The sequence below is a fragment of the Canis aureus genome, chromosome 2 (genome assembly GCF_053574225.1).
Source record: "Canis aureus isolate CA01 chromosome 2, VMU_Caureus_v.1.0, whole genome shotgun sequence".
Taxonomy (NCBI): domain Eukaryota; kingdom Metazoa; phylum Chordata; class Mammalia; order Carnivora; family Canidae; genus Canis; species Canis aureus.
Window position 1 is genome coordinate 13,547,970 of NC_135612.1, and position 23,508 is coordinate 13,571,477.

General features: G+C 39.6%; 1 protein-coding gene and 1 long non-coding RNA gene across 3 annotated transcripts in view; one reads left to right on the plus strand and one right to left on the minus strand.

Annotated features, from left to right (window-relative positions):
- The window catches only part of LOC144292971 (uncharacterized), a 94,779-nt gene that overhangs the window by 70,366 nt on the left and 905 nt on the right, over positions 1-23,508 (minus strand). For both annotated transcript variants that reach the window (XR_013360396.1, XR_013360397.1), the window contains exon 2: positions 2,242-2,346. This is a non-coding gene — a long non-coding RNA (uncharacterized LOC144292971). The remainder of the gene's footprint in view (positions 1-2,241; positions 2,347-23,508) is intronic.
- PCSK1 (proprotein convertase subtilisin/kexin type 1) overlaps positions 1-23,508 on the plus strand; it is a 41,457-nt gene that overhangs the window by 7,611 nt on the left and 10,338 nt on the right. The window contains exons 4-9 of the mRNA XM_077864015.1: positions 1,626-1,772; positions 3,030-3,106; positions 8,354-8,442; positions 11,370-11,542; positions 12,541-12,753; positions 15,227-15,327. Of these exons, the coding sequence (XP_077720141.1) occupies positions 1,626-1,772; positions 3,030-3,106; positions 8,354-8,442; positions 11,370-11,542; positions 12,541-12,753; positions 15,227-15,327 (800 nt within the window). The remainder of the gene's footprint in view (positions 1-1,625; positions 1,773-3,029; positions 3,107-8,353; positions 8,443-11,369; positions 11,543-12,540; positions 12,754-15,226; positions 15,328-23,508) is intronic.

The window sequence follows — 23,508 nt, forward strand, 5'->3', positions numbered from 1 at the left end:
TTGTAGATACAATAATTATACCCATTTAGAAGCTGAAGAAACAGAGACATAGGCAAGTTTAGTAACTTGCCAGAGTTATCTGTTTACCAGTGGTGGGGCCATTATTTATGGCTCTGGAGGTCATACTCTTAACCATCACACTGTGTGATTGATTGTTCTTGCAATTGACACGGGAATCTTCTCTGGCTTTGTCCAAATATCTATGTGTAGTTCCAACCTCCTGTGATTTAGCTTCATGTTGCGCTAGTAAGTTTTTTTTTTAAGAGTTTTCCCCTACTGGGGCACCTTGATAGCTCAGTAGGTTGAGCATCCAACTTTTGATTTCAGCTGAGGTCAAGATCTCATGGGTTGTGGAATGGGCCCCAGGTTGGGCTCTGCATTCAGTGGGGAGTCTGCTTGGAGATTCTCTGTCTCTGCACCTTCCCCTACTCACATGTACACTCTCTCTCTCTCTCTCTCTCTCTCTCTCTATATATATATATATATATATATATATATATATATAGTGAATAAATACATCTTTTTTTAACTTTTTAAAAAAGTTTTATTTCTTTGAGAGTGTGTGTGAGCAGGAGCAGGGGGAGGGGCAGAGGGAAAGGGAGAAGCAGGCTCCCTGCTGCCCAGGGAGCCTGACTTGGGGACCTGGGGCTCCATCCCAGGACCCTGGGATCTTGACCTGAGCCCAAGGTAGAGGCTCAACTGACTGAGCCACCTAGGGGCCCCGAATGAAGACATCTTAAAAAAACCAACCAACCAACCAACCAACCAACAAAAAAAACAAGCACAGTTTCCCCCTACTTCTTTCTGAGGAGAATCAGCCATGGGGAAATTTATTCATTGACACTTTTGACTGTTATTATTTATAAATTTCTTACTGTTCCTTTCTCCAGAAACCTGGCAATTTTCTAAGGCATCTCTTTCACATGCTTGGAAATGTGTTCATCTCTCTATTCCCTTGCTATCCAGCTCTTCTCCCTTATAGTCCCATACACTTTAACTATCAGAAAATTCATCTGAAAAAAGAAACCTCCAGGTCTCCTCTCATAGATACCTGCTCTCTAAATCACCCATACTTGAAAAAAAAAATCACTCATACTTAGAAATAGGCAATTAAATTTCAAGTTCTAGTGAGACAGCAGCCTCCTGGGCATTCTAGTTTCTGCATTTTTTTTTTTTTTAGAAAAGTTATTAAAACATCCATGAATGACTGGGAACCAGACATTATTAAGTGAGTTCAGTATGGCAAGGGAGGCTCAGGATTTGGGGAGAGATGGGAACATGGAACATCAAATAGAACTTTGGTAGATAAAAAGCTTGAGCATGTCATTACAAATGAATGAAACTTAGGGATAAACTTCTTAGAAGCTATGTAGCTCAATGAGAAGGGGCACAGAGTGATTCATCCTTTCAAGTGATTTTCCAGTGGAACAACTGGGAAAAGAACAGTACTTTGATGATTCACTTGGCCCTACCATCAACTTTGTTTTTTATTTCACCTAATCACCTTCTTCTAAAAAGTAGAGTGACCTAGGGGGAAAAAAAGATGGGACTTCAGACTAGAGTTTCAGTTCTCATTTTGCACAAGTAAATCATGATTTTGTCAATTCTTTGTTTTCCTTTACCAGCAAGATACTAGGGTAACTGCAGCCCTGCCCAAGCTGGATCTTCATGTGATACCTGTTTGGCAAAAAGGCATCACAGGCAAAGGAGTTGTTATCACAGTACTGGATGATGGCTTGGAGTGGAATCACACAGACATCTATGCCAATTATGTGAGTCTGGGCCCTCCCATGACTGCAACTTAGGGAGATGTCTACACAGACACGTAGACAAGGATTTCCTTTGCTCAAATGGAACAGTGCTCTAATTCCGGCCCTGAGAATCATGGGCTAAGGTTTTGCTCTTCCCTCACCTTCCTGCCAGCATATGAGCTTTTTTGTATCAGTGGGTACTGAAAGCATTCAGTGGAGCCAAGGATTTTACAAAAGCATTTGTGTTGAGGAAGTGGGGAGGCACCTATACCAACTAAATTATTAAAAGCCATTCAGACTGTACATCACTCAGTATTTGGGGCATTAAAGCCATCAAATCAGGAATAACGCCTGAGATCATTTTTACAGTTTTCTTCCTCACATCCTTTATAGGTGAATATCTCTGACATTGTGCCAATTCAAAATGTATACCACATAGTGCAACAATGGCAAGCTGAGAAAAGAAAACAAGTAAATGAAAACTACTTACTTGTCTGTTAATTTGCACATGATTATCTTAGGTCTTTAGATCAGTGTTTCATCTTTAAGATTGTCCCTTTTCTTTCATCCTTTCCATTCATTCAAAGTTCCCCAGCTAAAGAGCAAAGGAAAAGGGAAGAAAAAAAAAAGATTAAAAGATTATCTTTCAATAATCTTACTGAAAGATATGGAAAATGTAGAGAGGAGGCAATAGTGGTAATAGAATTCCTAAGTTGGAAATGTTTAAGTGTAGCAATCTGTTTGGAAAAGGAGGTGGGACCTAGAAACTTGTCTTAAATTTCAAGCACACTCTCTTTAATAAAATTACATGTTTATTTAGTGTAACTGGGAAGGCTGAAAAGGATCACTGTGGATCTGAGCCCCACCCCACAGTCACCTATTTGCTCCTATAATCGTAAGAGAGTTGAGTATCTGTCAGTAACTATCTCTATATCTTAGTTAAGTCATTCAACCTCTATGAGTCTGTTTTCTCACTTGAAAAATAACATTGTTGAACTAAGTAGACTCTGATTCCTTCTGGTTCTAATATCCTATGAGTTTCAAAGAATTATATAGGTTTGGTAACATTCACTGAGAATTGGATGCTTGCTCACTTTTCTGTGTACATCATTTATGCCTGGTTTATAGGTATAATAAATGATCAGCAACTGGGCCAGACACTCTGAAATGCAGACTTTTGAGCTATCAGCCAGAATAGAGGGGGTAGGGGTAGAAGGCTTGGGAAGTGCTACTTTTTTAAAAAATGATGCTACAGGGTTATTTCTATTGTCTCTTTAGGATCCAGAGGCTAGTTATGATTTTAACGATAATGACCATGATCCATTTCCCCGTTATGATCCCACAAATGAGAACAAGTGAGTAAATGTGGATTTGGGGGGAATATGTACTTTAAAATGCTTTTATCTTATTTGAGAAAATTACACTATAAATATGATCCGCATTTCAGCTCTTAGAAAAGTTTTCATGCACACCATCCATACCACAATATTTTGTTGCTTTTAAAACAGAATCCAACGCTTCTCTTTTTATGTTTCTTTTGGCTTATGGAGCCATATTTCAATTAAACTTTCTTCTTATATTAAGAAATGCTCTTCTCAAATGATACTGAATAGTTATAGATTTAGAAAGAATGTTTAGGTCATAAAGAGTAAAATCTCCAGCCCATCCTCTCTAACCCCAATTCCTCTATGAATCATTATTATTAGCACATATTTGATGTTAGTTATGAAAATAAAAATAGATGATGATGACAAATCCTCATGACTTCTTTTGGTGGCCACAGCCATGCTTACCAGTTCCCTCAGAAAAGTATGGCTAGATACCAGACAACAGAGATGTACTCTGAGGCCCGGTCCTCAAATCCGAAACACTTTCTGGGCACAATGGACTAGTCAGCAATATCTCTCAGAGTTTCTGCTGAGTATTGTAAGGCTAAAGGGAGGAGAAAAAGAATATCTTCTGACTCCTAAAATAATTCTCCCTAGCAACCACAATGTGATAAGGAAGCCCAAGAGCCAGAACTGGCAAAGCAAAAGGCCAAATAAAAGCGAGAGGCAAGAGACTTTAACCTTTTTTTCCCAGCCACATGTTCTCAAGTGCCCATATCCAGGTGAGAAGTCATCTTTTGCGATGTGTCTCATAACTTCAAGAAGACTTTCATATTTTCTTCTTCATTTGCTCAACCCAGAGGAGACTTGCACCAAAATAGATCAAAGCCAAGGCAAAATTAGGGCTTGTTGCTACAATTGGGATGGAAAGATTCTATATGAAATGCTTTCATTTTCTCTCTATATGGCTTTCTCTCTTGGACTATTATCCAACTTGGATTAATTGAATTTTCTTTCATTTGCTCTCTTTCCCCCTCTTTCCCTCTTCCTTCTCACTATTCTCACTCAAAATTCTCATGTGGCTGGTGCAGTAATGTTGACCTAACATTTGTGTCTTTGGATGGTTCACTCCACCAAAGGTCCAACAAACACCAGAAAGAGGGCTGAAGCTCATACACTTAGCCTCAACTTCTGGGTGTATATTTCCTCCTTGGGGAGATAGGGAGGCTTGAGGAGGATTCCAAGATACTGCTTATTTCAGTGCCATTTACTTCTCAGGCTTATTTCTTAAAGGGGTTGACTACAAACACTGCTTAGGAGTTAGAATATTCTAGTAACAATACAATGGAAACCACTCCTCTGTAAATCACTTGGCCCTTGGAGGAAAGTGGGAAGTCTCAGGAATTTATGGCAGGAAACCCAGACACATTTTCAGCCCTATTTCTGAGTCAGTGCACTGCAGGACCAGGAGCAATATACGCTCTTTTGGAGCATGACCCTGTAATGTTAGCCTGGCTCGTGGTCATAGCTTTGTCAATTTTCAGTATAGAAGCTGACCTTGAGGAAATCACTTACCTCTCTCTGCCTCTATTTTTCATTTTGTCTCCTAAAATGGGTGACGAGGCACTTGCCTTTCTGAACAGAACTTCCTAAGGAAATGGGCAATAAATTCTTGGAAGAAAAGGGCCTTTATTCTAAGAAGTTAGAATAAAGTAAAAATGACAACTCTCATTCCACTCCCTTGGTCGAGACCAAAAGGGAAATCTGCTCTCAGCTGTATGGGTGCATGTGAGGAGACTGTTAGCTGGATGTGTCAGCCTTCTTCCTAGGCGGTGTCCTCTAGGTCTGGCCCCAGGATCCAGTGTAGGTGATAAATTGTGTTGTGGTTGCATAATAGCTGAATACTTGGTGAAATTATATTCTCTAGAGTTTCTGCACTCATGAGATGAGGGACTCAGATATCTCTTTTCCTTCCCTCCAAAGGGAACAGTCTTTTTTATCCTGTATTCATAATACTGGATAGCCAATTGAATAGCCACATTTCCCCCAATTCACAGAGTTCCAAAGCCTTCAAAGAAGTAGCCCATATAATAGTACTTATTTTGTGCCTACCATAGACCTCCCACATAGCAGAGAGTTAGTGTGAAGAGCCAAACAGTTAAGAGGATGGGCTTTGCAGTTAGATTTAGATTAAATATTAGATCTGCCACTTAATAGCTGGGTGACCTTGAACAAATTATTTAACTTCTTTTGTGCCTCAGTTTTATCACCTATTAAAAAGGGGTAATAATAGTAGCTACTTTGTTGGGTTATTATGGGGATTAAATGAGTTTATATATGTAATTAGCTTGTATGGTGTCTGGTACATAGAAAAAGTTGTGTTTGCTATGATGATGATGATGATGATGATGATGAACAACTAAGACTTCCTTTCAGTAAGAAATCAACATGACAAGAATAATATCATCAGAGAGGAGCAGAGTCAGAGACAAGTCCATTTTCTAAGCCAATTTAGAACCTGCTTTTTGAAAATTACACAATAAGTAACTACCTCTCTGGGTCCTCTTGACTATCAACCAAAAAGTTAGCAACCCTATCATTTATCAAAAGGCATAATAAAGAGTAGTTACTCTTTTAGCATGTTGTCAGAAATAAATACCTTAGGTTTAGAAAATGAATGGCTCCATTTTGTTTTGGACTTTATAGCAGTTAGAGACCTATTATCTCCCAATTCCAAGGGCATTATCTCTCCCAACTATCTGTGTTGCTGCTGTTCTTTATTACTATGTAAATGAGATTATTAGAGCTGCATTTGAATTCTCCTCTGCAAATCAAAAGAGGAATCGCTAAATAATAAAATCTCAAAAGTGCAGGTAACTCTTACTATTAAGCTGGCATGAATCTATATTCAGAATTTCAATACCACTTACAGATTATTTTTCTAGTTAAATAACATGTGTCACAAGGATATTTTAACCAGGATAATAGTAGTCTTTAAACTATCTTGTAGAATAATTTTTAAAAAATCAATTTGTTTAAACGCCAGTTACTACCATTGTTCTAAGATAATAAAGGGTTCTTTTATCTCAGAGCCTAATTTAAGGAAAGAAAAAAACTGCAGGTCTACAAAGAATGACATAGTACCACTTTGATAAAGCCTTCTGTTTTTCTCAAGGTGTGGAGGTGGGAAGTGAGGGTAAGAGGAGGGAAAAATATCAATCCTTTTTTTTTTTTTTTTTTTTTTTTTTGTGCCGTGATCCTACTGCACCTTTCAAGAAAATAATTTTCAGTTTGTAAGGGGAGATAAATAATAGGTGGTGTCACATTGCATCATTTTTAGGACAGAGGTGCTGTGCTGGGGATGTCTGCCAACAGTTTGATTCTGTTGGCTCAGGCTGCAGATTCTGCTATCCTGGCCCTATCTCCTATCCTGTGTAAAAGGAAATACTGGTAGTGGAGACTTCTAGGAACTACTTCCCAGAGGGTGACATCTCAGTTTCTCCTTCTACAAAAGCAAAGAGGGCTAATCTATCAAAGAAGCATAAGAGTCCTTTTATGCGTTCAGTGTGCACCCATTTCTCAAGAGAATGAGTCTGTTGGTCAGGGTAGCTTCAGTTTCAAATGAGAAAATCCTAACTCAAAGATTCCGTAAAATGAGGATTTAAAAAAAAAATTACCTAAGATATAGTCTAGCTTCAGGCATTCCAATATCAGGCTCTCAAATATGCTACTAGGACCCCAATCATTCTCTATCTCTTAGCTGCTTGCTTCCAATTAGCTTTATTCTAAAGAAAAAAAAAAAAAAAACAACCTCGCCTGGCAGCAAGATCCACATGGCTCATATGGAGCTTAAAACCGAAGATTCTAGAGAAAGAATAGAATTCTCTTCCCCAGAATATGCAACAATCCTTGAAAGCTGTCTGGGAAGAGGAGCCTCATGATAGAATCACAAAGAATGAGGGAGAGCTACTTCCCTAAAAGAGAAAATGCTAGGAGAAAAAAAAAAAAAAGGCGGCAGATGTCTGCTGCATTAGGAAAGACCATGAATTAAAGATAATAATATTGTTTTGACTTAGGATTCCTCTCCAGTATTAACATGAAGAAACAGAAACATCATTTAGTAAAAGGAGACCAAAAAATCATCTTTGGTACTTTAGCGGGGAAAAAAAAGTGAAACAGGATTATTTTGGATAGTCAATTTAGAATATTTATTCTAGATTGGGCTAGAGTAATAGAGGTCCAGTGTAGTAATGCCTAAAAGTAGCTGGCTGACCGTGTTGCTCAGAACTAACTCTTCCCCTTTCCTATGTGAGCTCCACCAAAGCACCAACAGCTTTTACCCTGCTCCCAGGTACTCTACAATGGAATGAACTCATGAAATAAATTCAAACTAAAGTACTTTTGACTTTTGACTCTCCTGAGGTCGGGGGAGGGGGGTGCGGTGGTGGTGGTGGTGGTGGTGGTGGTGGTGGTGGTGGTGGTGGTGTGGGAAAAGATGCTTATTATTCCCAGATTTTCAGAATTGATGCTTTAATGGTGGACTCTGCTCTGTTTTAGAGATGGACTTTTCCCTCCAGATACTTGGAAATCATAAATTGCTCTCTTTGCCTGATTGCACAACCAGTCTTATTCAGGCTTCTGGCCCTGATCAGAGTTGCAGGAGGGCCTGGTTTCCCAATTAGCCAGTAGTGTCCTGTTAAAATCTCAAACTCCCCTTGGCATCAGAAAACTTCAATCGCTTTAGTTTGGTGGAGTATGGTTAGAGGAGAGGAAGAGGGCTTGAGAGGAGAATTCTGTTCTACTTATCCTACTAGGACTGGTCCAGGATAACCTACTCCAAAGGAAGTCACTAGACAGGGAGTGAGGAGCCACTTCACTGAAAAGTATGGAGCAGAAGCCATTTCAAAGAAAAGTGTCAGAGTTGCTCATGATAGTATCCATAGCTAGCACTTCCTGAGTTCTTACATTATGCCAGCCACTATTCTAAATGCTCTACATGCAATATCTAATGGTTTTGCCACAAAATCCCTGAGGACAAATAACTTACTCAAGGTCACACCGCTAGTCAGTGGCAGAAGGTGGAATTTGAATCATGTACTTTGGCTCCAGTACCTGTATCATCTGATACATACACTTCATCTAATACTGATGGGAAGGAAACGGCAACAGGCTAACAAAAAGTTAGTATGGCCATGTACCATGTACCATGGGTTCATGTGCAAACAACAGTTTGCTCTCATTTATGTTTTATAATTCCTATTTTTAAATCTTCAGACATGGGACCAGATGTGCAGGAGAAATTGCCATGCAAGCAAATAATCACAAGTGTGGGGTCGGAGTTGCATACAATTCCAAAGTTGGAGGTAAAGCAGAGAGTTGTTCCCAGAGTTTTACACTTCAATTTGAGTCTTGCATCACTTGGTGTGAATGAGGGGGGAGGGGGCTTTCAATAATCAGAGGAAGAAATGAATTCCATGTAAAATATGCTGTAGGATTTAAGTGTGATTTGCAAACAAATCAATGAATCTGGATTTCTAAAAAGTGATAGCTGAATATAGCCTACACATTTTTTGTGGGGAGAAAAACAGTAATGTTGAAAGACTTTTTTTTTGTTGTTGTTGTTGAAAGACTTTTGAACCAAATCTAATTTTCTCTGTGTGCTAATTTACAAGGATTTGTTATTGAGTGCTTGCTAAGGGAACAGAAGGAGGAGGTAAATTTAGGCAAAGACTTTCCCTGCCTCTCAATTCTGTCCTTTTTCATTTCATAGCAAATAACTGTCTTAAAAAAAAAAAAAAAGAATACATACGTGTTACATGAAGAAGTGAAAGGTTGTCTCTAACAGCACGGATTTAGAATTTCTAGTTGTTTCAGTCAGTGTCTTTGTGGGGAAACATGGTAAGTTCCATCGGGGCAATCTAATAAAGGAACTAGTTACAAGACTTAAGGGAAATCATCACTAGATTGCACACCTGACTAATAGAACACTGTAGGTTAACTAACAGGAAGTAAAATAAAAACTTAAAAAAAAAAAGAGTAAAGTAAAACAAATAAAGGTTAACTAATGAAAACAGATGTTACCACCTCAGGCCTAAAGGAGCAAGGGGAAGGAGAGGGTCAGTGGCAACTAGAGCAAGTTGTGGTCCTAGGAGAGAACCACTGGACAGGAGATGTGGCTCCGAATCCAACAACAGGGCTTCTTCTAGGCAGAGGATCCCAGGGAATGAGTACCTCACTTTCCTCTCATCCCCCAACTCTTGCTACTGTTCTCCCTGACTGATTTCCAACAGGAAGGCAAGAGAACCCACTGATGCATTCCATGTGAAGATGGGTGGACAGTGGACATGCAGGGACTCCCAGAGAACATAATTGTCTCTCCTCCTTTCATATCTCTCTACCTTGGGTTTTCACAGTTAGGCTATAAGCTTTGAGTTTAGTTTGTTTTTGAAACTACATAAAAAAGATCAACTGTAGAATATGCCAATGACCAAAAAACTCCTTTAAACTCCGCCTAAGTACACCTTGAATTTGATTATGACTTCCTTTTAAGAAATCAAGTAAACACACGTCGTGGTACATATAATGAATCTCTAATACAACAGACTATCAAATTGTGTGTCATTCCTGATCCCTTTGATACCAGCATTGTCAAAATGCTCTTCGTTTTTCCCTTTTTACAAGTACTGTTAATTAAAAAAAAAAAAAAATGAAAGCAGAAGCACAAATTGGATAATCACCTAGAGAAATAATTCACTTTTTAAGTCATGATGAAGTGTCTCACTATAGTTTGTGAGAGAATCTTCTGATCCCTTCATTTTAGAGAGGAGTAATCAGAAGTTAAGATTCTCAAGGTGACAGCTAGTTTGTGGCGATGCAGAACTAAAACACAAGACTCCTGATTCCAAGTCTACTGAGATTTTTTTTTTCATTATTCCACCTTTGATGGTCTAGCCCAAAATGTATTTTCAATAATACTTTTCACTTATAAGGCACCACATCAACACATTAGAGGTGCTGTACTCCGTAAGTTCACAGGTTGGATTTGGGTGCCAAATTTCTGGGATTCAAGTCCCAACTCCCCAGTTTCAAGTTGTGTGGCCCTGAGCAAGTCATTGTCCCTTTCTGGATTTATAATCCACCTGTAAAATGGGGAAAATTATGGCATCCCCTCATATGGGCATCATAAAGATAAAGGAGTCTGTACGTTTAGACCTGTATGGTAGCTGCATAGAGTATATCCTCAATGCACATAGCTGTTATCATCCCCATTTTAAAATTGAGGAAACTGAGGCACAGGAGGTTAAGTGGCTTGCCCAAGATCACACAACTAGTAAGTAGAGCTGGGATCTTCTTTTCCTCAAATAAATTTTAACCAATTTTATTTTAATCAATACGACTTTCACTAATTGTGTTAATTACATGTTCTTTTACCTATGCTCCATAGTAAATAGCAGTGTGCAAATATAAGGCTGTGCACTTCATTATCAGCCTGAAGCCAGGAATAACCAGGTAGCTAGCTGCCTGTATCTGTCTAAATTGCCTTTGCCTTCCTGGCTCTTGAATGCATGAGTCTGATGACGGGTGACAGCCTGTTAGAAAGTACAAAGAGCTACTACATCTGCCTTCTCCTAATGAAAAATGATTCCCCCTCAGGAGCAAAATCCATGGCAATGATTTCATCCTTGAGATTATTCACAAGAAAAGGAAGCATGTTCCTTGAAAATGTTTCTCGACAAACACATAAAAGAATGGCCTCTGGGTTATTTTTAATCAGTGCTTAGAAACAAGAGTTCTTTCCCTATTTGTTAGTTTCTTATTGTGGGTAGATCTTTTCAAGCTACACAGTGTCCCATATAGAATCCTTCATATGGCACACGCTGGGCAATAGTCATTCATGGTCATGGACACGTACTCATGGACAGGTAAGGGGACGGCTGTTTGATGCCTCTTTCTGAAAGCTGTCCTGTCATTTTCAGGTTATTGGGGTCAAAGGAGGGGACACATTTTGCAATCATTAACAATCATGGCCACTGCTTAGTGCATACAGTTATCTCTAAAGAGCAGATAACAAAGCGTATGGAGGCAGTGACTTGTATCTTCCTTCTGTGCTCGTAGCAGCCTGGTCACAGGCACTTGAGGCATCCAGTGGTTACCTGGTTTTTAACTCTTTCGAGTGTCTTTTATAAAATGAATATTAAAAAATAAAAATAAAATGAATATTAAGAGCATGATGCCATTCTACATGCATATGCTCACATCAACTTCTGTGTTTTTTTGGTTTGCTATTCAGGCATAAGAATGCTGGATGGCATTGTGACTGATGCTATTGAAGCCAGTTCAATTGGATTCAATCCCGGACATGTGGATATTTACAGTGCCAGCTGGGGCCCAAATGATGATGGAAAAACTGTGGAGGGGCCTGGCCGACTAGCCCAGAAGGCTTTTGAATATGGTGTAAAGCAGGTAAGATGTTTAATATAGACCCACCTGAAATAAAACCTGACCATTTGGATAGGAAGGACCTGGAAGGACGTGTAATTTGTATGTAAAGAAATGGCTTTGAATTTCTTGTCATTGCTTACAATTTGAAATGCATTTAGAAAGCCAAATCATTCTTCAGAGGGATGGAAGTTAAGGGTTAAGAGTTTCTCCCCATTTGGGTCTGACATCCAACAGAGATTCTTTACTCTTAGAATATTTACCTTAAAAATACTCCGAATATGTCCTTTCTCATTTTACTGCAGCTTTTGGGTTTTTTATACTAGGTAAACAACTACCCAGATTTCTTTCAAATCTCTGGAAACACATCCTTAAATATAGCTACGTGCTACTTCCCATTTCGTAAAGGCCTGCTGCAGACTTGTGCCTTGATGGTGTTGCTCTGTTTATACTGCATTCCTACCAGGATTCTAAGGCCTTGTTCTGCCTGGGATAAAACAAAAGTAGAAACTTTGCAAAGTGCAAATTCAGAAGTCATAGGCAGAGTAGCCTTGGCTCTTCATTCAGTTGAAGAATCTCTTTTAATGCAGCTGCAAAACAGATCTGAATAATGCCTGATTTTGTCATTCTATCAGTCAGCCAGAAGATTCAAGCAGAAAAAAAGAGAGGAAGTTCAAAGATTCAAACACAGTGACATAAGCCAAGGGACGAGTGCAAAAATATGAGCAAGTGCTAAAGGCCAAATTATGAATCGGCACAGTAAGGAAAAGAAAGAAAAGCACTCACACAGACCATCCCAGGGAGGGTCCAGGTGAAGGAAGACTAGCAGAGTCACAGCTCAGGGGCTTCTAATATGCAGTCTTGTGAGATTTCCAACCAGATGCTGGAGGACTTAGAGTGGAAACAGACTCCAAATAACTATCTCTGAGAACTTACATGCATGCATTTATGGGGGATTTCACTGGGATGTGACAGCGGTCCCAGTACATGATAGATCTGATATGGTCTGGCTTTTCCTTTAGGGGAGACAAGGAAAGGGCTCCATCTTCGTGTGGGCTTCTGGGAACGGGGGGCGTCAAGGAGATGACTGTGACTGCGATGGCTACACGGACAGCATCTACACCATCTCCATCAGCAGCGCCTCGCAGCAAGGCCTGTCGCCCTGGTACGCCGAGAAGTGCTCCTCCACCCTGGCCACCTCATACAGCAGCGGGGATTACACCGACCAGCGAATCGTATGTTGCTTTTGTCTAACTCCTCTGCTTGGGTAGGAGAGCATGGCTTGTGTTCAACAAGATCCTTCGGTCAGTATCTTTGGTAAAATTGATTTGCTTAAGCTTGATGACTCAGAAAGACTCACACTGTACTCAACCTGAAAGGCTGGCATACGTTGGGAAGGCTTCTCTCTCAAGGATAATGACGCCTCTGCCAAGAAGATGTTGCGCCTCTGTCATTTTTAAACTCAGCCCTGAGAAGCCACTAAGTTGTCATTACACACAGCCAAGAATCCAAATGTCTCTCCTGCTTGTGTGATGCCTCCCTGAAAATAGCCTTAACGGAGATTTCAGGGTTTACCACCCTTGTAACTTGTTGATCCTTTAATAGCAGGGATATGGTCTGACTTGCTCTTTAGCAGATGATAAAAATACAGAGCATATACTAGCTACATCTCCTAAGAACGGATGACCTGCAGGAAAATAACCATCTCCATTTCCCCCGAGATGGACTTCTCAGCGTCTGAGTAAACAGCTCAGGAAGGTTATGTGCTCACAGAGAATCTCCAGCCCACACTTGGCTGTGCCTTCACTTACGTGAGTCAGACTGCCAAGGGCAATTATTGGATTTCCCTTCAAGGGCACAATGATGAAGGGCCATTCGGGGCCCCTGAGAACAAAGAGAGGTACTCTTAATTTTAAAACGTATAGCCCCCAATTTAACTCCTGATACAGAAAGAACCAACTGGCTAAAGTATGCAGACTGTAATCTTAGCAGAATAATAATAGGTCATGATCCAATTAGAGTGTGGGTGAACCCCATAATAGATATTGGGATGTGTGTAAAATTCCTATTAATGGCATGTCAAAACAAAACAAAAAAAAAAAGGTCAGTACTCCTTTTTATACAAGATCACTATTCTGGAACACTGCCTGTTTCTGCAACTAACACTAGTTTAGACGTTAAAACCCTAGGCTCAGCTTAAAAGCACTGGCCTCCCTCTCAGGCCCTTATATTCAATTACTCAAATAATAGTGTTCCCCCCAGGAATTCTTTAGGGCAGGCCTATTTGAGAGCCTTTGAAAGAGGCCTATCAGGCATGTGTCCCCCTTGCATTCAGAGTCCCAGGTTGCTCTAGTCCCTGGGGGTATCCAGAGTCGCTTTCCAGAAAAAGGCCCTTTTGGCATCTCGGTCAGCATTTCTGTCCCTCTTGTGAGCTGCCATGGAGGAAGAGTTTCCGTCCTTGTGAAGATCCCTCCCTAGGTACACCAGCCACAGGAGAGCCAGCTGGCGGATTCTATTTGAGACGTTTGCAATAACATAGCTTTTGTCTTACGCAAACCTCGGCTCAGGCAGCTCTGGGACTTAGTGCGTCAGTAGGGAGAAAGGGCAGCCTGGTTTCCGCAACCCTCTAAGGAGCCGTGCCACTGTAACTTGCGAAATTCAGCGACTCCAAGTGGGAAGCCAAAGGAGGTGATAATAGAACAAATTATTTTTTTACACCTCCCTCCCACACATTGAAATCTCTAGCTAAAAATGATCATGCGGGAACCTGGGTGGGTGTCTTGTTAGAAATCCTCTGGCCCGACTGCTTGCTCAACCAGCACCGCGGGGGTCCTTAAGGCAGCCTGATCCGAAGTCTTTTTGGTTTCCTCCCTTCAGTCTTGGCAACCTCCTCATTAAGCTAAAATTAGCCTGGGTAATTCCTTATGTGCAGTAATATTGCATAAGAATGCTTTTTCACAGATAGGATCTCATTTTGGCTTCAGAATACGAGTCAGGAAATGTCAACCTCATTCTACAGATGGGGAAACCAAGTGGCATGTCCATGGGACACATTTACCGAGGAGTTTTTACAATTTGAAACCAGATCAGAATCTAGCACACTTTTTATTTGAAAAACAAACAAACAAACAAACAAAAACACCATTCTCACCCAAGTGCAAATATGGACACTAACCCATGGCCATCAAATTATGTCAACAGCAAGCGCAAAATACACACTGAACACATTTTGTGCGAGTACTCCTCATCAGATGGGGTTACATCCTTGTGCTGAGGAGGCAGTCAAATGTTAATCCGAAGGTGAAAGGGAATTTTGCATGAGGCAGGATTTCTAAATATGCCAGACTAAACACAATGGACCTGATGATTAATGGGCCAGCATGATTCACAGTGATTTTGAAACTGTCCCTTCTTCACAGACAGCATTTCGTTTGGGAATCTCAGAAGAGAAAATATTCATAGTGGGAGTACTTCATCCCCAGAAAAGGCAGCCTGATGCCAGAATTATAGACAAGTTGCATGTAGAGGAGAGTGAACTAAAATATCAGCAGATGGCAAACATCCGCCTGGGTTTTAGAGGAGGAAGTAGGGAAGGGAATCAGCTGAGATTTCTGACCGTAGCAGATGCGGCCCCTGGTTAACCCCCAGGGACAGGGGCACACTCCTCACATGTTCTCCTGCATTTCTTTCCTTCCGTTTGCCACCCAGACAAGCGCCGACCTGCACAATGACTGCACCGAGACCCACACGGGCACGTCGGCCTCCGCACCCCTGGCTGCTGGCATCTTCGCCCTGGCTCTGGAAGCAAAGTAAGGCCCAGGAAATTTCTAATCACCTTGACTGCCTCTCCTGCTTCTTATTAACATCTATTGTCTTCTGAATTGTGGTTACAATAGAAAACTTAGGAAACTATAAAAAAAAAAAAAAAAAAGAAAGCAATAAAAAATAAGCTCTCTTCCAATGTAGATCTAACACACACGCAAAATTTTACAAAATTGGAAACTTAGCATAACCATTATCTTGCAATTTTTAAAATATACCCTATAATCTATTAAGAGCACTTTCTCTTGGCTAAATCAATGTTCCCTGACCTTTACAAATTCATGCTTTCCTCCCAACTTCCCTCCCACTCAGCTGCAAGGCCTTTTCACTTCTGTTTATTCCCAGCAGGAAAGACTTCATCCAGATAACTTCCTGTGGGTAGTATTGGGAACAAGCTTATAGAACTTCCTTCTTTTCCCCACCCCCCCTCAGATTATATAAGCCCAGTCCCAGAGCTGATCTAACATATCAGGGGGCATGAGAACTAAAAAGAGAATTTTTATCCTTTTGTAGTATCCCACTATATAAATGCAAATTATATTAAAGTCATTGAATCATGTTTAAATACCCATTCTGTCCATAAATATCAATTGTCATCTCTCATAATTTCCTGAGGATAAACACCCCTAATTAGAATTTCTGGGTCAAAGAGTGTGCATGTTTTAATGATATTGGTACATATTGACAAGTTACTGTTTAGCAAGATTATATCATTTTCCCATCAACACTAAATGTGTGAAAGTGCCAGTTCCCTTACCAAAGTTACTTTTATCATCTTCTAAATGTTTGCTATTTTGATAGGGGAAAATGGCATCTCAATTTTATATGCTTTCATTTCACTACTAATGAAGCTCAGTATCTGATATTCTTTGGCCATTTGTCATCTATGATTGCTCGTTTATGACCTTGATTTTGTTTTATGGCCTTAGTATAGAGAAGCTATTAATGCTTGGTTAGTTTGACATTTACCTTTTCATTTTATTTATATGTAATTTTTATTGCGGTGAAGTTAGTACGTATATGGTTATATTCGTCCGTGCTTTTCTTTAAGGCGTTTTCCTTTGCTTTCACACTCAGAATAATATTTACAACCCCAAATTCGATAAACATTTATTTTTATGTCTTTTGTTATGTTTACTTTACGATGTTTAAGTTCTAAATCCCCCTGGAATTTTAGTGTATAATGTTAAAAAGGGTTTTAACAATATTTTTCCCTCATATGGGTTACCCAATAGTCTCTTAACACAGAGGAAAAAAATCTAACTGCTGCGCATTGTGTATCCACAGCTTTTTATTTGTTTCTGCTTTCTGGTGGTAAGAAAACTTTAAACATCAAGTCAGGTGCTGTAGTTGCGCGATAGAGAAGGTGGATAAATTTGTAAGTTACTATTATCTTTCTTAAGAAGATTATCCTAGAAGACCATCTATATTCTCTAGAGAGAGAGAACAAAGCATTCCCCTCATGCAATATTCAGTAGACAAGGTTCATGATGGCAGAAAAGTAGAATACCTTGGCCTGTGCCACCACTGGAAAACCCCTGAAGTTGCTAAGTCTTTGTTCTGGAGAGTCCAGTGTAGGTCCAAGAGCCCCTGGGGCTGCCTGTGGAGTTGTAGTTTGGCCCTGGTATTTCAGCAATGGGATGGCCACAGTGGCTAAGAAAGATAGGCCCAGAGGTTTGTACCAAGAATTTACCTACTTGGAAGGGCTGGGAGGATATCTGGTAAGCCCTGGGGCTCAGCAAAAGAGCAATGTTCAGAATCTGAGTTCACTTGTAACAGGAAGAGAATGGACAGGGGGCAGAGTCTAGGAACAAAAGGTAAGAATGGCATCAGCAGATCCTTGAATTTGGATTAGAAAATTGCTTTTAAAAGTGCTTAGAAAAATAATCTAAACACTCAAAAGTGCAAGGAACATAGGGCTCCAAGTTCTAGGCATATCACTAGCTATGTGACCTTAGGCAAATTAATCTCCAACTGAGGGCTTAATTTACCATCTATAAAATTGAGGGGTCAGATCAGACCATTTTTTCCCCCAAACTTCTTCCCTTTATAAGACTCTGATTGGAAATTGAAGGTATCAGCAAATAAAAGTAATCCAACATGAATTGTTGAGTTTGGTGGTGCAAACTCCAGAGTAGAAGAAAATAAGGTTCAACGAAGGCAAGCAGTTTCACACAAGTAGTACAATAGTCCTATGATATTTATGATTTGAGGATATAACTGTTAGTTCTAGGAAGCTGAAAAAAATCCTTAAAATTTTAAGTTTTGTCTACCCAACACCTATCAGATGCACGTAAATAAAAGTAGTCAGGCCTAAGCCATCCTTGTCTAGTGACCAGTATAATAGAAAAACCTGTCTCACTGAATAGATGTGATATCAACTTCATGTAAGAGCTGAAAATTTAAAATTGTAACCTCTGATTTCTAAAATTTCAAGCTTTTTTCTGTGCAAGGAGAAAATGACAGAAGAATGATCTAGCCTCATCAACGTCAGTTAATTTTTAATAGGTTAGTTTTAAAGCAGGAGCTTCACGGATTGCTATGAAATAACATAGATGAGTTTCCAGCAGTTTGTGAACATCGCTGAAACTAGATGCAGAATTGCTGGTGTTTGTGTAACATTTTTCTGAAGGAATGTTCTGTTGGGTCTATCAGATTCTCACACTGTTCATGATTTAAGAGATACCAAGAATCCATGATCTCCCTAGTACATATAAAAAGAATTTAATTCCTTTCCTTTTGATTCAATCATCAGTAAGATAGACATAATCTAGCTTACATTTTATATACTTCCTGCCAAAGTACATGGAAATTCTTGAAGTGTCTGTTCTCAAAGAGACAGTTTTCTGAACTCTATTCAATTGTCTATACCGAGATGATTATTTCAAACTCTGAATGCCAGTATTTCTAAAAGTGCCCCTAGATAATCAAGATTGGGAGAAATCATTGAACCAAATGCTGCTCAAAAAACAACTATGGAGACTGAAGAATAACTGTGAGCTAAATTTATCAAGAATAATAACATTCAGTATTTGTCAGGTTCTTACTATGACTGACATTGCGCTAACCTCTTTGTGTACAATACTAATTCAAACCCTTACAGCAGTCTTGTGACAAAGAAATTTCTAGTTGCATTTTACAAAAGAAAGTGAGGCTTAGAGAGGTTGAGAAATGTAACCAAGATCCCACAAAGAGATGCAAATTCAGATCTGTCTGACCTCAAAGCTGTGCTATCAGCTACTATACTATACCATACCATACCATACCATACCATACCATACCATACCATACCATACCATACCGCCTCCCACAGCCCTGCAAGGGAGAGGAGATGTTCAGTGGCAGTCTATCATCCCCTCCAAGACAGGGGCGTTAAGAAGATTGATGCTGATAGAGGAACACCATAACTCATGTGCCCCTGAGTTTTTCATAAAAGGTTCCTTGTACAGCAGGTTACTTATTATGCTACGTTAAATAAGACACAGCTGGGGGACTCCTGGGTAGCTCAGCGGTTGAGCATCTGCCTTTGGCTCAGGGCTTGAGCCTACATCGGGCTTCCTGCATGGAGTCTGCTTCTCCATCTGCCTTTATCTCTGTCCTCCCCCCCCCCCCCCCGTCTCTCATGAATAAACAAATAATAATAATAATAATAATAATAATAATAATAATAATAAAAAGACATAGCTGGAATACCAGGGAATGGGAAGAGGAGAAGGAAAGAGAAAGAATGGTTTCTGGCTCAAATATGCATAGAGGAATACTTTCCCTTCCCCTGATTATGCATAATCACCTTAGGAGTTTAATTAGTAGACAGATTCCCAAATTCTAATGTCAGCAACTCAGATTCATAAGTATCTGGTATTTGGCCTAGAAAACCCCGTTTTTAATAAGTAGCCCAGGCAGTACCTTTAAATTTTGAGAAACAACTGCCATAAAGAGGTTTTCCTATAACCTCATCCAGTTGTTTGTAAAGATACTCAATAGTATCAATAGATACTTAATAGGCATTAAACACACACACACACACACACATATATATATATATATATATAAATAATGAGAGACAGGAATTCCTTGGACTAATGCCTCTGGCACCATTATTGTCAAGCAGTCAGTATACCTAAGAAAGACAGCAAGCAATTACCTCAGTCTTCTGAGGAGGAGAAAAAGAATTAGAGTACGTACTAAGAGAACAAAATATCTGAAGTAAAACATTGAATTCCTTTACATCTCTGGAAGTATTAAACATACAGATGAACCCATCTTCTGTTTTCATGAAAGGCTAGAGGAAGGGAAATAGGACTTCAATGCTGCATAAAACCTTTGGATAAAGCATATCAAAGAAATCCCTGACTCAGAGTTGGAAAGTGAAATGTTGGAAAGTCTCCTGGTTACAAAGTCTTTAATATCTAGGCTTACTTACATATATTTAGAGGCCGAACCAGATAGCCTATAAAGTTTTTCACTTTAGAATTTTGTCTCCAGATTACTTTACCTTCACTAATTAGAAGCAATGCTTAATTTCAACGTTTAATTCCATAACCCTTATTTTCTATAAACATATCCTTGATTAGCTACCTAATGCAGTTTTTAAAAATTTAATTATTGTGAATGCTGTTGAGCACTAATTAACAAAGGAAGGCTGTCAGGAATGAGATGCGCTATTGTTAGCGGCTCCTTTCCATTTATGAAATGCAATCTCACAAATGAAGAATAACTGTTAGGAAAACAAGCTTAATTTTCCTAATTGCATGACAATGAAGCTCCATTGAATATTTTGCAAAGAATACGTAAAAGAAAATAAAAATAATAAAACCTACAACTAAATATAAATGTTCTGCTATAGAAAATCTATGCTTAGTGTTTATTATAACCCTGAGTTATACCACTTCCTCTTTCCAGCTTCCATATATTCACCTGCTTACAGTGATGGTTCAAATGGGAAATTGGTGTATTTCCCATTGGCTACATCGATAAGAGGCTTTTACCTAAAACTTGATTTAAAAAACTAGAAGGAAGCAAGGATTTCAGTAAAATGCTTTATAGAACAGAATTAGTTTCTGCAATGAGAAAATAGCCATTTCTGCTAAGCTAGTTAATTATTCCCTAATGTGGGTTGGCCAATATAGAAACACAATCTAAATGAGGTATTTATGATATTGGGCAGATAGAAGGTCTGAATTGTAAAGAATTCTGAAGATTATCATACTCGACCCTTTCAACTTACAGAGGAGTTACCCCAGGCCCAGGGAAATGAAGTGACTTGCTGAAGATCACATAGGTCTTTGGTAGTAGAATAGGGTTTGTTGTGCTTTCTGTTTATTACTCCCTATTCTGACTTGATGATCTGAAATAACTTCTAATTATCTGAATTGGTTATATGCTTGTATGCCTTATTCCAACTTCTACTATTTTTTTAAAGATTATTTTTATTTATTTATTTATTTATTATTTATTTATTTTAGACAGAGAGAGAGAGAGAGAGATAGAGGCAGAGACACAGGCAGAGGGAGAAGCAGGCTCCATGTCAGGAGCCCGATGTGGGACTCGATCCTGGGACTCGATTCTGGGACTCCAGGATAGTGCCCTGGACCAAAGGCAGGTGCTAAACTGCTGAGACACCCAGGGATCCCCAACTCCTACTATTTTAGCTATGGCAGAGAATTGGCTAGACAGTTTGTTGAAATATAAATATAAAATTCATGCCCCACCCTCATTTTGATACAATAGATTTAGGGTGGAATTTAGGAATTTTCACTATTTACAAGTGTAAATATGTAAATTATGAGGCAGGCTGTCTGGGACCCATAAGAATCACTGACTTATAGTCTTTCTGTGCACTCCATCGGTCACTCACCGGAGTGAATTGTTATGTTTGTCAGGAGCTGAGATGAAAGAGAGAACTAAGCTGCCAGATATCAGAATAGCTAGTTAAAGCAATAAATTTAAAAATCAATTTAATTGTTTACTACAATGTTTTAAGCAAGAGTCAAAAATCAGAGAAAATGCGATTTCTCCATTCCACTTTCCCCCATGGAAGAGTGCACCAGTTGAAGGGGAGTGAAGTAGCACAGACATGGGGCATCACATCACTGTTGAAGGAAACTCAACCTAAGGCCCTGCTAGTTTTATTGACTCTGGGGTGGGGGTGGGGCAAGAATGTAGGTTGAGAGGAAGGTACTCTGTACTGAATCAGAGTGGGTAAAACTGTCTTCAAGGTTTCCTCCTTTTCCCCCTATAAGGAAGCCATGGGCAGAGGCCAGAGGCTTAAAGAAGACCTCTGCCCACCATCTCAGATAGGAGACCTAGGAATGAAAGCACAAGGGGTGGGAACAGAAACATGGCAAGAGCTTGCCCAGGTAGGGGACCTGAGACCTTAATGATAACTCCTTCCAGAGATCACAATGTATGTGCTCGGCACCCAGGTTGGTGTGGGGAGGGCAGTTTCCCTTATGGGAAACTACTTGCCTGCCAGGTAGACACTTTGTCATGCCTCTAAAGAGATCTGAAAATCACATGTGGGATTTTAACCAGGGACCAGATTCCTCAATGTTTAAGAATGTATGCTGCCTCTTTCTTGTCACAAGGGGATTGTTTAACCAGTACATTCTGGGCTCTGGGGAAAGATAGCAAATTGAGCCAGATTCCCCTGATGGTTGTTACACAACTTAGTGCTAAGATGGAAAACCCGAAGACTAAACACTTGAGTATTTATCTATTAAAAAAAATGCTTGGGATCCCTGGGTGGCGCAGAGGTTTGGCGCCTGCCTGTGGCCCAGGGCGCGATCCTGGAGACCCGGGATCAAATCCCACGTCGGGCTCCCAGTGCATGGAGCCTGCTTCTCCCTCTGCCTGTGTTTCTGCCTCTCTCTCTCTCTGTGTGTGTGTGACTATCATAAATAAATAAAAATTAAAAAAAAATAAAGTCAGGTTGTTTTAAAAATAAATAAATAAATAAAATAAAAAAATGCTTGATTGGCTTGATAGAAACAATACATGTCTCAAAGCTAAGGGAAAACTTGTGATCTTGAAAGAATCTAATGACTAATAGCACTAAGTTTTAAAATTATTGGGGCCATTTAATACTTAGGCACATTCAATTATTCAACCAACCAATGTTTAACTTAGCATATACCCTGTGCCTGGCATTCTTCTCAATGGTACACATCAGAGAATTAGATAAATAACAATCTCAGCCCATCTTACAGCTAATTCTAGCAGGGGAGGCAGACATTAATAATATACAAAACAAGTGAGTTGCACAGTATGTTAGAAGGTGATAAGGACTATAAAAGAAAAAAGCAAAACAGGATAAGGGAGCTCAGGAGTTCGCAAGGAGAATTGAAATTTTAAATAGAGTGATCTGGGAAGGCTGCATCTTCATTTTAATAGACCCAACAATCCCATGTATCTCTGATATATCTTACATTGCTGATAAATTAATCTTACCAAGACTTCTGATTGTACCATTTCTTTGCTCAAAAATCCTTGATTCCCCATTTGCCAAGGGATAAAGTATAAGCTCCTTTCCCTGGTGTGCTAAGTCCTCACCATCTGGCTCAGTACTCTCTCACCTTTTCCCTGCTCCCACAAACTAGATGCCTCACTGTACTCTCTGGCTACATCGTATCCTTTCCCCCTTGTAGGTTTTGTTCTCTTGCCCCCTCCTTTTTCCATCTCTCTCTACTTCCTGACATTCAACCCAATCTTCAAAGTTCAGACAGAAATTTCCTTCCAGCAAAGCTTTCTTCCTACATCTTCCATCTCCAGAGTTCTCCTTCCTCTAAATTCCTGTAATTCATTATTCCCTGAATGTAGCATTCAACAGATACACCGTAGTTCTAAAAAGCTTTAGTTCCTTTGCTGGATTGTAAGCCTCTTAAAGACAAGAACCATTTCCTTCCATGTCCCCAAAGTATTCAGCATTGTACCTTGCAAGAGTGATCTCAAGTAGCTAAGAGCTTCTTGATAAGTTGTTTGCTTCAAATTTGAATTCCAGTGTTGTTAACATACAATGTTACATGAGCTTCCGGGGTAAAAGGTAGTGATTCAATCGTTTCATATATTGCTCGTGTTCATCAAGATAAGTGTACTCTTAATTTTTATTTATAAGGAAAAGAGGCAAAGGTCTTTAAGAATAGGCAACCAGATTGTGTCTTTAAAATCTG